This window comes from Semicossyphus pulcher, unplaced genomic scaffold, assembly GCF_022749685.1.
Source record: "Semicossyphus pulcher isolate SPU_LCO1_2020_fin unplaced genomic scaffold, fSemPul1.0.p SCAF_30, whole genome shotgun sequence".
Taxonomy (NCBI): domain Eukaryota; kingdom Metazoa; phylum Chordata; class Actinopteri; order Labriformes; family Labridae; genus Semicossyphus; species Semicossyphus pulcher.
In genome coordinates, this window is record NW_027211705.1 from 1,887,549 (window position 1) to 1,901,701 (window position 14,153).

Below are 14,153 nucleotides of genomic sequence, written 5' to 3' on the forward strand. Positions count from 1 at the left end.
ATCTCTGTTTTACTTCAATCATTTTAATCTGCCGATGACATAGAGACGATCAGTCAAACAAAACTTTATTTAAACATCATCATGTCTACAGTGTGAGCAGCAGGGGGCGCTGCAGGAGACAGAACCTGACCGACCACACACACACGCACACACACACACACACACACTCTCGCTGAGTCTCAGGCTGATCTGATTGGTCGGTTTGTCACCTAAGGCTAAAACACACTCAGAAATATTAAATAGAAGTAACTACATGATTTATGAAAACTTCATTAGCCCCATCAGCCATCACATGATTTATTTTAGTGTGACAGTGAAACACAGGATCTTCTGATGTTTGATCATGAGATGATAATATTTGAATAAAGATTGTTCACAGATTGTATCAAAAGTTTCAGATGAAATTTGAGTTTATCATCTGAGTTTAACAAAGTTTAGACATTATAATGAAACTCTGAAGCTAACATGCTATAAGCTAATTCAACCTCCTCTTGTCGTTTGAGTGTCTGCATGTTTTACAGCCAGATGTCGGATGTGCAGTCTCCCCCAGGATATCTGAGCTCGTGGGCCAGAACCGGACCACCAGGTTCTTTACCGAAATCCACCAAGAAGTCTTCATTCAGAGTGAGACCTCCGTTTACAGTGTCCACGTCTACCTGCATCATCACTGAACCCTCCCTGCACAGAGACAGTCAGGGAGGGAGGGAGAGAGACAGACAGAGAGACAGACAGAAGTTCAATACTGGTTCTGGGGTTGATTTTGGCCGAAAGTCTGTGGACGCTCTGTAACCTCTGCATGTAGTCTGTTTTAGTTAAAATAAATATATATATATACACACACACACGCACCGGAGTCAAGTTCCTTGTATGTGCCCACAGTATATGTGCACATACTTGGCCAATAAAGCTGTTCTGATTCTGATATACAGTATATATTAGTGTACTAACAGTAAAGGTAGGCTAATAGTAGCTATGTGGACACAAGGTCACAGACATGTGGTGTACTTTCATCAGATGTCATGTACCGTATTTATATAATCAGTAGCAGCGGTAGTAGTAAATGGTAAATGGACTGCACTTATATAACACTTTTCTAGTCTTCTGACCACTCAAAGCTGCTTTAACACTACATGACACATTCACCTATGAACACACTCATTCACACACTGATGGCAAAGGCCTAAGTGCCAATCTCCAATGAGATCTATGCCCATTCAAACCCGATGGCTTCACCGGGAGCAATTTGTGGTTCAGTGTTCACAAGGACACTTCAACATGTGACTGTAGCAGTCAGGGATCGAACCACCAAGCTTCCAATTGAGAGACGACCGACCGTACCACTGAGCCACACCCGCCACATGTAGTAGTTGTAGTAGTAGCAGCAGTAGTAGTCGCAGTAGTACTTAGTAGTAATAGTAATAGTAAAAGTACTGCAGTACTGTGAGTACACACTTGATCATGTCGGGGTAGAACTGTTTGTCCCAGCCGCTGTACAGAGACGTGGTAACGTAAAGTCTGCGACCATCCAAACTCAGCTGTAACATCTGAGGACCGCCGGGGACACGCCGCCCCTGAGTGACAGACAGGTGAGAGAGACAGACAGATTACAGACAGATTTAGAGACAGAGAGACAGACAGATTTATATCAAAGATATAAAATAAAAAAGCCACAGAAGAGAATAGAAGACAGGATGTTGGACAGACAGGAAGTCCAGATTGGCCTGTCTCACTGCCTCCTGTCTGTGGTACCTGGATGATGCGTGGGCGGGGCTGCGGCTGGTTCTCAGGATCTTCCAGGACTTTGACTGAACCGTCCGTGACGAGACTTCCTCCCAAGAACACCTGAACAGACAGACTGGTTAGCTGTCTCATTTTGGCTTCTCACCTGCTTAACACTGGACAGGTGTCATAACAGTCAGACCTGGCCGGCCAATCGTGGGTTCCTCCTGTCTGTGATGTCATACTGTCTGATGTCACCATGAAGCCAGTTACTGAAGTAGAGAAAACGGTCGTCCAGTGAGATCAGGATGTCTGTGATCAGACCTGTGCAGACAGACAGTACCAGTCAGACAGACGGGTAACCAGTCAGACAGACGAGTAACCAGTCAGAGAGACAGGAACCAGACAGGCAGACAGACAGATGGTCAGACAGACAGGCAGACTCACTCGGCATCTCAGGCAGCATCCACCCTTCAACTTTCTTGCCGGGAACACTGATCACCTTCTCTGCGGCCCAGTCACCTTTCTGAAGAAACAATTTAATAGTCAATAGAGCTAGCAGCTCATGCTAACTCCAACATGCTAAAATGACCTCAATGATAATGCTTAATTTAAGTTAAGCCACCACGGTTGCCAATGTTTACCAATGGTTGCGAAACCCGGTGGTAATATATCTTCCTGCCTTTGAAAGCATTTGAAGTGAAATGACTGGAGGATACTGGCAACTAGAACCCTTAGGTACTGGATGGACTCTTTCTGGCTTAAAGAACCCCACTGGTAATGACTACAGCCTTACGGAGTTCTTGAAACCCTGTGATACTAACTGAAGGCTTAAGGGGATTTAGAATCTGAACGGTGGTACTGAATGAAACCTTCATGGGAGTCGAGTCTAGACCCCAGTTCCAAACCCATACCTGTATGGGGACATTCCCCATACATATTGAGTATGTAGCTGAGTGGAGAGATAGTCTCAATATGATAAAGAACCCTGTGGTACTAACTTTAGCTGTACTTGTATAAAGAACTGCAGGTTACATTGTAACCATGGTTCTCTGAGTGAAGAGACTATTTCTCCACCCAGCTGCATATTCCATATGTACGGGGAATGTCCCCACCTGACAGATGACGTTGATAATTGTTTAAGACACACCAGTAAATGGTAAATGGACTGTACTTATATAGCGCCTTTCTAGTTTCCTGACCACTCAAAGTGCTTTTACCTTACATGTCACATTCACCCATTCACACTCATATTCACACACTGGTGGCAAAGGCCTAAGTGCCAATCTCCAATGAGATCTATGCCCATTCATACCCTATGGCTATGCCTTCGGGAGCAATTTGGGGTTCAGTGTCCTGCCCAAGGATGCTTCGACATGACTGCAGTTTACCCAGACACTCCTGTTTAAAGCACACAGAGAGCTGGTCAGTCACCCTGAGGGCCTGTGTGGCCATGATGTACAGGGCAAAGTGGAGACTGTATCCTCCTGTTTTCTCCCTCCCCCCTGTGGGGACAAAAAGGGACAAAGCTCAATCTTCTGATTGAGATGTGAATGGGACAAGACCTTAGGGAGAAATGCCAGATTGGGGCGTAGCACTACACTCCCATCCTCTGGTCTAAATCTGCAAAGCTCCCTATTGACTGACAGAACTTGCATTTCCCCCACTCTCTTTGCAGAGGGTTAGGGTTAGGGTCACTGCTAACAGAAACGCCATCTTGAGTGACAGCCATTACAGGTCAGCTGACTCAAGGGGTTTAAAGGAGGTGCACTGCAGAGCATCCAGGACCAACTCCAGATCAAAAGGTGGAACTATGGGTGTTCGAACATGAGTCCTGAGCCTCTGGGTGCCCTTCAAAAATTGTCCTCCTCTGGACAAGCAGTCTGATGCCTGATTCTCCGGCCCTGGCACATGTACTGCTCTGAGGGACAGGAAACGTTGAAACGCCAGTCGGCAGAGGCGTGGGGACCCCAGTCCTGCCTGTCTGTTCTTAACAGTACATGGAGAACTTGAAGGTGTGGCAGGAATTTCCATAGAGCGAGCTGGGCTCCCCTTAGCTCTAGCAAATTGATGTGCTGTGAAGCCCAGCTGTGGCTCCAGTGGCCCTTGTACCCCTCTGCTGTCGTGCACTGCACCCCAGCCTACCAATCTGCTCCCTTTGGCGAGATTGTTCTCGCAGCTTGTTAAGGCAGCTCCAACATCGAAGGGCTGCCATCAGCCCCAAGAGACGGAGGCACAGTCTCCAGCTGACCAACATCCCCCGTCGAAAATGTGCCAGACAAGCCCTGAAAGCCTCTTGCCTCTCCAGCGTAAGACAAACAGTAGGGGGCCTGGAGTCTATGCTCATGCACAGAAACTGTGTGGTTTGGCATGGCACTAGTCTGCTTTTTTCCTGGTTGAGGAAAATACCTAGGCCCTGAATGTGCTCTAGGAGCCACGCCACATCACATGGCAGTGGCCTTGTTCATCTGGCACATACCAGCCAATTGTCAAGATAGTTCAGAACTCTGAGGCCCTTCCGCCGCAGAGGTCCCAGAACAGCATCCATGCACCTGGTGAAGACCTGGTAAAACCCAGCTTGCTTATGGCCCCCTTGCCAGGAGGAAACAGGAGGCCTGTAACACCTTCATGTGCTGCTGGTCTGTCACTGGAGAGGCGGGTGTCCCTCAAAGGATCTTCAAGCTGTCCCCTGACTGCCTTCTCAAAAATCAGGGAGTAGGAGCACGGAGAAGGGGGCAAGCCTAGCCCTCCCAATCTCCCCAATCTCATCAAAGAGGGAGGGGGCAGAGACAGCCTCTACCAATGGGTCAGTGCTGAGAGCCTGAGAAGCTGTTTCTACCAGCACCTTAATGATGTCTCTCCCTCCTCTTGGTCTGCCTGAAGAGACTACGCGCCAAATCCATATTCCGTCAGTTACGTTTTTTTCCTAATGCTTTGAACATTTTGCACAGCATTTCTTGTGTTTTCGTGCACTGTGCAGAGAAACACTACGTGGTTTCAAATGGAAGACTCGGCACGCCCCGCTTCTTCTGCCAGTACTCCGAGCTGCACCTGAGCATGCTAGCGGGTCTCCCCATGCAATACATCTCAAGTGTGCTTAGTGTCTGCCACCAATTGTTTTGTTTTGTTTCATCTTAGCCTGGCAGTCTCAGCCCACCCCACTGCTTCTACCGAATACTCCGGCTTCCACAGTGGAGCTACAACTGAGCACAGCAGCGAGATATCACCATGCAATACGCCTCTGGTGCGCTTGATATCTGCCACAATCCTACAAACAAGATAAGTAACAGAAATCCAGAGAGGAGTCAAATGCCAGTTCTCGTATGCACAGGGCAGCGGATAAATGTCTGTATATCTCATAAGTAGATGCTTTATATCATATCTTTCTTTTTTCTGCTTGTCTATACAGTCCAAGTCTTAGACTGCTTGGTGGAAATCAGTGTGATCACGCGCAACTGTGCCTTATATAGGCTACCTGGGCGTGCCAGTGCTACTGGTGTGCCTCAAAAAATTATCCACCTCATCTGTCAGATGGGGACATTCCCCATACATATGGAATATGTAGCTGGAGGGACAGTCTCAATACGATAAAGAACCCTGTGGTACTAACTTAAGCTGCACTTGTGTAAATAACCCTGTGGTACTCACCGATGTTTTGTAGAATCTGAAGACATTTCCCTTCAGAGCACATCCTACGTAGCCCTCGGTGGCGCTGGGGTCATGCAGGAACCGGATCTCGAGGGGAATAGCACCCTCCTCACCCATATCAAGCGTCTGCAGCTTCCTGTGGGTGGTCCAGTCCCAAATACTGAGGGAGGTGCCGTATTGACCTGGGACATGCACAAAATTAACTTCTCTGAGCGGAGGTTTGAGTCTTGTCCAACAAGAAGCTTGACATGTTACAATGTTACAGTTTCATTTAGCAGACGCGTTTGTCCAAAGCGACGTACATCTGAGAGTTAATACAACACAAGCAGGGCTTGACATTAACACCTGTCGACCCGCCAAGTCATCACTTCAGTCCGTACTCACCCACTCCCTCCCTCTGAGCGCCTGCGTAGCAGCTCTCCCCCGCTCTGTGCTGTGAGTCTGCATCACAGGGTTTTGTATTATATGATGTTTTTTCAAGTCTTATTAAGGTGAATGAGGCTCCGTGTTCATTTGCATACAGAGCGGGACTGGCTGAGATTGGCTGATAATGATCCAACAAAGAAAATAATGTAGCTGTGCTGACCGTAGGACGTGTTGCTGTGACAAGGTGAAGAAAAAAAAATGAGGCTAGTGAAAATGTTGAGTGGCTAGTAACTTTGGAAAACCACTAACCACAGTGGCTGGTGAGCAAAAAAGTTAATGTCAAGCCCTGAACACAAGCAACGATCAAGACAGGAGAGAACGAAGTCAGCAAGTGCCAAAAAACAGCTTCAAGTGCGACCGGACACTGGTGCTGACAGGCAGAGCACAGGGCGGTTTTTTGTTTGTTTTTAAATCATCATCATCAGCAACATCAACAAGATCAGTATAGTCAGCATCATCATGATCATGAAAATCCTAGTCAGCATAAACTACATCCTCATCAATAGCATCATCATCATTAAGGTCAGAGGTCATAAATAGCTGGGTCTTTAGCTTCTTCTTTCAGGTGAAAGGGACTCTGCGGACCGAGTGGAGTTTGGTAGCTCGACCACCACCGGGGGGCGACTGAGGAGAAGAGTCTAGTTACATACTTAGGGCCCTGTTGTGATCGGAGCACCAGGCGCCTTTCATTGGCAGAGCGTAGTGGGCGGGACGGAGTGTAGACCTGGATGAGGGTGTTCAGGTAGGCAGGAGACGTTTTGTTGCTGTTTCTAAGCGAGCGACAGGGTTTGAATTTGATGAGAGCGGCGACTGGGAGCCAGTGGAGGGATACGAGCAGTGGAGGGATACGAGCAGTGGAGGGACACGAGCAGTGGAGGGACACGAGCAGTGGAGTGACGTGCCGTTCTGGGTTGATTGAAGACCAGTCGTGCTGCTGCGTTCTGGATCATCTGCAGAGGTTTGAATGTGCATGCAGGAAGGCCTGCCAGGAGGGAGCTGATCTTCCTGATGTTGTGCAGGGCAAATTGAGATGACCGAGCAATCGAGGCCACGTGGACCTTAAAGGTTAGCTGGTCTTTAATCACGATGCACAGGCTCCGGGCAGACTTAGTGGGTATGAGTTCAGTTTGTCCGAGCTGGATGTTGATCTGTGGTTGCATAGAGGGACTGGCTGGGATGACGAGGAGCTCAGTCTTGGATAAGTTGAGCTGAAGGTGGCGTTCTTTCATCCATTTAGAGATATCGGCAAGGCATGACGAGATACGTGCCGAGGCTGTAGTGTCCTCTGGTGGAAATGACAAGAAGAGCTGGGTATCGTCCGCATAGCAATGGTATGAGAAACTATGGGAGCGGATGATTCCACCAGGTGAGGTGGTATATATTGAAGAGAGAAGGGGACCGAGCACTGGTTTGGACACTTCTCACACTTCTGTGCACTCAAGTAAATTTGACAGGAAGGGTAGAAGTGAGACTGGTCTGTAGTTTTCAACCTGGTTTGGGTTGAGGGGTTTTTTTAGCAGTGGGGTGACCTGAGCTTGCTTGAATGCAGTGGGGAACACACCTGTTGCTGCTGGCAGTTTTAGATTCAAGCTCTCTTATAGCTTTTGGTTTTTAGTGAAAATCCCGCCCCTGTTTGATTTCACAACAGCAAGCAACAGAGGGTGTGACTCTCATCAGCTGACCTCACCTATTGATGCTCAGAGAGTGAAACTCAAGTGCTCAGCCGTAACAAAGCCTGAGTTTTGTCTTACCTAAGCTGACTGCGTTTCTCTGGAGACGTACAGATTTGTGACCTTTACTTCCATCAAATAAAATAATGGAGATGACTGGAATTGGAACAGAAATGTGAGTTACAGATTGAAGTCTATGGTACCAACGAGAATGTTACTGGCAGCAGAATGTGAGACAGGTGTTGGATTTGTACATTTGTACTGATTGGATTATTTTTGGAATAAAAGCCTAGAACCCGACAGCGCCAGCTGGAATCTTATCCGGATCAGAAACAAGAACTGTGTGTTACTGACTTGTGGTCAATAAACTGAAGTTTTATTGCCTTTTTCAAGGTTCTCCAAGCACTTCACACCACTCTCAGCCTCCTCAGTCATTCACATTCATACACTGCAGGGAGCAAGATGCTAACCAGACTCCAGTGGTACAGCCTTCAGGGGTTCAGTGTCTGTCCCAAAAGGACTGGAGGAGCTGGATCTAACTCCCCATCTTCAGATTAGTGAATAACCCGCTTTACCCTCTGAGCCACTTCCAGTCTGTGGTACTGTCTGTCTCGGACCACAACCTAGAAGCCTGTGTGACCGGAGGGATTCTCACTGAAATCATTAACCAGAGCCCCATGGTACTGACCAGAGACTAACTGAGATCTAGAACTGTGTACTGACTGAAGTCTAACTGGAGACGTGAGACTGGTTGGAGTCCTACTGAGATCCAGAAGCTGCTGTGGTCACTGAGTCTCAGTGCAGTAGAATCCTTAAATCAGCAGTTCTGGTTACAGTCTGACTGGGATCAGAACAACAGTATGTTTGTCACCACAATGAGCACAAGAAAAGGAAAGAACTGAGAAAAAGATTTAGCTGGTTCCTTTTGACTCACCTTCTTCGACATGAGCTGGATTAAAACCGTCAGCCAGAGCTTTGGGTGCCCCCCACTCAGAGCTGATCATCACGTTGTGCCGAGGTTGGTACCAGAAGTCGTATCCAAAGGATGCTGCTTCACCCGGATGCTCCCAGTTACCAACGACCTCAAACGTCTCACCATCCAGCAGGATGAAACCACCTGAGAGGGTGACAGCATAGAAAACGTGCACTAGAGAATCTACAACAACAATGTAATGAGACAATTTGTCATTGAACGTGTGCAGATCTATTTAACATGCAGAATGTTTATCAGAAAACTAGTTTTCCACAGGTGTGCCCGAGGCTTTGTCTCACCTTTGCCGTTGCCTTGAGGGTCTCCTATACAGCTGATCATGATCTGACTGTTGGCCAGACAGTGGGTGGTGTGAGGATTCGCAAGGCCACACTTCCAGAACAGATCAACCGGCTCAACTATCTGAAGACACAACAACATAACAAAACCACAGCTGTAAGGAACACGGGTGTCTGTCCGGACACGGGAGGCTGGGAGTCCTCTGAGCTTGTTGTAAGGACTGTAGCTTCCGTTGGCAATTTATATCACACTGTTGTAAGTAAACCAGCTGTTCACGAGGCAATTAACAAGCTAGTTTATGTAAAGTAGTATTTGTATCCGTCCTGTTTAGAAGTATTTCTGTTATAGATCATCGTCTCTAAGACCTGCTCAGTGTCTCCCAGTCTCTAACTGTAGAGATGGCAGAACGTGTATGTAGCTAACGTAGCTAACGTAGAACAGCGCCTGTGCGTCTGTGTACCTGTAATTACGTTAAACGTCACTGTTTATTCGTCTTCCTGTTACCTGAGCCTTTTGCACAACAGTTGTTAAATCTAATTATCATTTATACCTTTTTCTGAGTGTGGTAACACCATAATATAATAATAATAATAATAATAATAATAAGACTGTAAAACAAAAGCTCCAAAGAGCTACACAAAAGCACCTATCCATCCTTCTGCCACTTATCTTGACTGGAGTCTTCATGAAGTAGGAACAGAAACCTCACAGCCTCTGGTACCGACAGACGTTTAACTGGGATTGGAAACTTGATCCTTGAGTCGCTCAATGGCACCCATTTATGTTTCTGCCAGTGGGTGTTCAAAAGCGTTGACTGTCCCACCCCCACGCCCGACTTCACCTTCTGTAACAACCATAGCCTACATATCTGGCTGCTAGACAGAGTTAGAAAAAGTTGTCAAACGAACGCATGTCAGCACCAGAGGAAATGATCAGCGCCAACGGGCACACAGCTTAAGTATATGACAGCCTGAGAGGGGGAAAGTACGAGCACGCAGGGAGAGAGGGAGCGGGTGATCACGGACTGAAGTGATGACGTGATACACAACAAGACTGATCATGAAGCCTGATGCTCCTCTACAGCTGTGTGTGTATCTGTGAAACATATGAACCACACGGCCGACTGGAGTCTGTGTTCACAGTGACAGACAGATCTGTGTGACGAACACAGATCCACGTTTCTAAACCTCGGAGTCCTTCCTGCGCTGCCGGTGGGTGCTCGGGAGGAACTGCATCACTTTCTGCTGCTTCACTCTGCAGAGGAAACAACCAGCAGTCCTCCAGGGTCTGATATCTGGTGTTTATCACCGTCTCTGAGACGCTTAATGATTAAACAATGACTCAGCAGAGCCTCAGACGTGTTTGTATTCTGATTATTTACCAGGAAGAGCGAAGCCAACAGAGCAACTGTTTATATTTCCCACATCACAAACAGAAGAGAGAACAGCTGTGAGTGTTTATCATCCATCTGAACTCAGGATGAACCTCCTCCTCCTCCTCCTCCTCCTCCTCCTCCAGTGTCAGTCAGCGGCTGTGGTTGGCTCTTCGTACCTTGTGCATCTGTGGCGCTCTGGGATTCGTCCCGACGTCGATCACGTAGATTCTGGAGGAGATTAACGAAGGCAGAATCAGTCGGTTTCGTTTCTTGGTGGCGTCACCGAAGCAGCTGCTGCAGGCGTTCCAGCCTGAGTGATGCAGCTCGTCACGAAGGTTCGGCATCGGCAGCCGGTGGATAACCTGCAAGGACAGAGGTCAGGTCGTGATGCTGAACGAATGTAAAACAGATCCTGCAGGTTGGAGACAGAAAAACAAACACCTGAAGAAGAGGAGGAAGAGGAAACAACAGAGAGACACCTGAGAGGAAGACTCATCCAGCAGGAGGACAGAGTTGATGACAAAGACCAGTAAAGAACTGGTGCTAGAAGTCAACAAGCTCTGACAAGCCATCCAGAGTCAAACATGCAGAGACGATAAAGTGGAGCAGAAGAAGAAGAAGAAGGCTGACTGGAGGACCCGGCAGGGACTGGACGACTTGTTGTACCTGGCAGTACGTGGACGAATCAGGGTCCACGTCCACGGTGGCCAGGTAGTCAGGTTTCAGGCTGTCAGTGTTCCTGTAGATGCAGGGCAGGTAGACGATCTCCTCCCGAGGACCTTCAACAAGAAGAATCATCAGTGAATGCGTCCACCCATCCGTCCACATGCCCTCACACATCAAGTCTATGGTGCATTTATAAACATGGCCCACTGACCCTTCATGGCGTCCAGCGGGCTTCCGTATCCCGGTCCACATCCTGAACAGTTCGCTGAGAAAACACATCAACACGGTTCTTAAACAGAGGTCAGAGGTCACAGAGGTCAGAGTGATTCATCCTGGAATTTTATAGACTGGAGAAGAGAAACTCTGAAGTGCTTCTGGAGACGATGTGAAGTGTTACAGGCCGAGCAGCTCGGTGAAGAAAACAGAGTGAAACGCTGAAAACTCTGGACTCACATGACCTCCTCATGACCTCCTCATAGCCCGAGTTATGTAACTCACCCGCCCCCCCCCACACACACACACTTAAAGGAACAGGAAGCTGTCTTTTCTGCAGTTGTGAGCTCGTGTGACGTCGTCAGACTTGATACGCAGACTGTTTATAAGGCGGTGCTACCTGTGACTGACAGGTCACTACCATGGTGACCTGATAGAAGTGTAGAAATGTTTATAGGCCTGTGATCCAAATAAAGTCACTTCTGTCTTCTTCTATCCTGTGTTCAACTGACAGAAGCGTCTGCTCCTCCTCTTCAGACTGGTTTACATCTGACCTGAGTGAAGTTGGGCTGGCCTCCCCACCTCTCTGCCTCTCTGCCTCTCTGCCTCCCCGCCTCCCCACCTCTCTGCCTCCCCGCCTCTCCGCCTCCCCGCCTCTCTGCCTCCTGCTGTGTGGATGCTTCTTCCTGCTTCTGGACCTTCTCACCTTCAAACCTTGATTCTCACCTGCTCCCCTTGTGCGACAGGAAGCCTTTGTCGGCTGTGGGTCCTCTCTTTGATGTGACAGTTTATTTCCGTGATCAGGACTGACTTTTACTGTTTCTTTTTTTTACTGTTTTTTGTCCTTCTGATCGTCTCATCTTTATTGCTCCGAGTAGAGCATCCTGTCACTGAGTAACGTTTACTATCAGGATCATTGATGAAACCATTGTGACCCGAGCGTCAACACAAGGCTGCTCCCAGGTTGCACACCGAGCCCACCTGAGCATCAAGGTTAAGAGTAACTGAACTATTGAAACTTCTTATCCAATCAAAGATCTTCTCTTAAAGGCAAAAACTCAAAGTCAGATACCAACAGACTCCAGACGTTTGATCTCCAACATGTTTATTATGTAATCTATGTCGTAGTATTTGGTCGGTTCTCTTCAATGACTAGTTTCAGTTGTCACAAGAGGAGTCATGTTTTTAAACAGGTGAGGAACATCACACCTTCATACATAGAGTCTACACTGTTAATGGATCGCTTTGTCTTTGTCCAGTCTTCTAGTGTTTCTATGCAGTCCTGTGTGTGTGTGTGTGTGTGTGTGTGTGTGTGTGTGTGTGTGTGTGTGCGCGTGCGCGTGGTTCACTAGTGGTTGAGACACCTCAAAGGTCTTCGGCTAATCAGAATACATTCCCTTCCATTAGCCCATTATCCATTAGCATAATAATAAATAATAATAATACATTTTATTAGTATCGCACTTTTCATGGTCCTCAGTCACTTTACATCATTAACAACAACCAAAGAAAAAGCATGCACGCGCTCTGTGCGCTGCAGTGAGTGGAGCTCCGTGTCTCCTCATTTCTTCCCAAAGCTCGATTGGAAAATATTTGGATTCATTCTCACTTGAGTCTGTCCGGTCTTTGCACGAGAGCCGTTGAACGTGTGGCCACAGGAAGCTGTATATCCAGTCGTTTTTATGTATAAACTTACAGAAATGGCTGCATCTCAAAAACGACCGGTTTAAAGTCAGAGTGAAGTTACCTTACAGGAGGCAGACTTTAACCTGAACTATCACAGGAGCACGAAGAACAGCCCAGTAGCTGCAGTCACATTCAAAGTGTGTGTAGACTCACGGACTGCACCTTTACTCTCCCTCTGAGCGGAAGAGAACACCTTTTCAGAATATGAACGAGAGCAGCTCAGCTCCAACCAGACCTCATGAGAAAAACGTGCGATTAAAGCAGCTGAAGCTCACAGAGCGAGTGAAGGAGTGACGGTGGTGATGGACGGATGATGAGAAAATGAGGATTCAGCTCACCCATGTCAGATCTCCGGTCCTGCAGGTCCTGGTGTCAGACGGTCTGAACCCCCTTTGGACCAGATCCACGATGAAACACTGGAGGGGTCTGGATTAACTGCGCTCACATCACGGCACAGCCAATCGGAGGAGAGGGGCGGGACTAACGCTCTAGTCAGACAACGTGCTCGTTAACTGTTAACCCTTTGAAGCCCACAGAGACCATTCTTCTTTCACACACACACACACACACACACACACCCTAATGTTACTAAATCACACAAATTCTTTATGAGGTTCAGAATGAATTTTTTAACACAAATCCTTCCTTTAGCATCATCCCACCTCCATATGTAGCATGCCATCCCATAATAAGTCTCAATTTTACTGTATTTAACTTGATGTATTGTTGATGTATGTATTGAGCAGGTTGGTGTGTGTGTGTTTCACTGCAGCTGTGAGGCGTGAACACACACAGGAACCTGTCTCCTGTTTGAAACGTCTGCAGCACAGAATCAGGAGGTGACAGCAGGAAGGTGCAGGAGCTCTGGTTAGACCTGCTTCAGTGAGGAGGGTCATGTTGTGTAACAAGCATGTGCAGAGTTCACCTCAAACGCATGAGTCCACACAGGAGGACAAAAGTCTACAAGTTACATCAGGACACGACAACAGGATCCAGCCGGTCACAGAGCAGCTGGCAGGATCTCAACGACAATCTCATTTATGGGTTATTCTCTACGGCGGCCCGGAGGGGTCACAATGTTTTGACGGATACTTTTGCGTTACCTCGCAATACTTTACTTCTTCTTCTCCTTCTGAGCAAAACATCTGCCCAGCTGCTCCCAGAGCGATGCACCAGCATGGATCAGCTGATTGAATTTTACTGTAATACTGCTCAATATGAATTATTGTTGTGTAATTAGTGAAAGTGAACTTAAACAGATTCTTCAACCCAGACGTGTCTTCAGAAGAAAGCAGTGCGGAGCACACGAGACCTGAACGTACTGCAGGGACATCAGACTGTATCGCTATGCTACTGTTACATCATTAAAGCCTCACTGCTATTGTTAGTGTTATATAATATATTATTGTATATAGTCATATCATCATAATTCTGTTATTAACACACTAACATAGTATGCATCACACAGATGTTCATACAG

The 14,153-nt window shown here is 47.4% G+C and overlaps 1 protein-coding gene across 1 annotated transcript; it reads right to left on the reverse strand.

Annotated features, from left to right (window-relative positions):
• Nucleotides 1–48: 48 nt before the first annotated feature.
• selenbp1 (selenium binding protein 1) lies at nucleotides 49–13,095 on the reverse strand. Its single transcript, XM_069679144.1, has 12 exons — nucleotides 13,012–13,095; nucleotides 10,986–11,039; nucleotides 10,775–10,887; nucleotides 10,285–10,470; nucleotides 8,736–8,856; nucleotides 8,398–8,580; nucleotides 5,368–5,549; nucleotides 2,167–2,245; nucleotides 1,922–2,043; nucleotides 1,750–1,842; nucleotides 1,453–1,571; nucleotides 49–678 (listed from the first exon to the last, which is right to left on the reverse strand). Exons 1-12 carry the CDS (start codon nucleotides 13,013–13,015, stop codon nucleotides 516–518), a joined length of 1,419 nt encoding a protein of 472 aa, XP_069535245.1. The 5' UTR covers nucleotides 13,016–13,095; the 3' UTR covers nucleotides 49–515.
• Nucleotides 13,096–14,153: the final 1,058 nt, after the last annotated feature.

Excerpts from the sequence above, each read along its gene's own strand:
- selenbp1 (XM_069679144.1), bottom strand. Across the intron at positions 1,843-1,921 it reads ACCCACGATTGGCCGGCCAG|GTGTTCTTGGGAGGAAGTCT; the intron begins GTCTGACTGTTA and ends CTGTCTGTTCAG. Across the intron at positions 679-1,452 it reads TTCTACCCCGACATGATCAA|GGAGGGTTCAGTGATGATGC; the intron begins GTGTGTACTCAC and ends GTCTCTGTGCAG.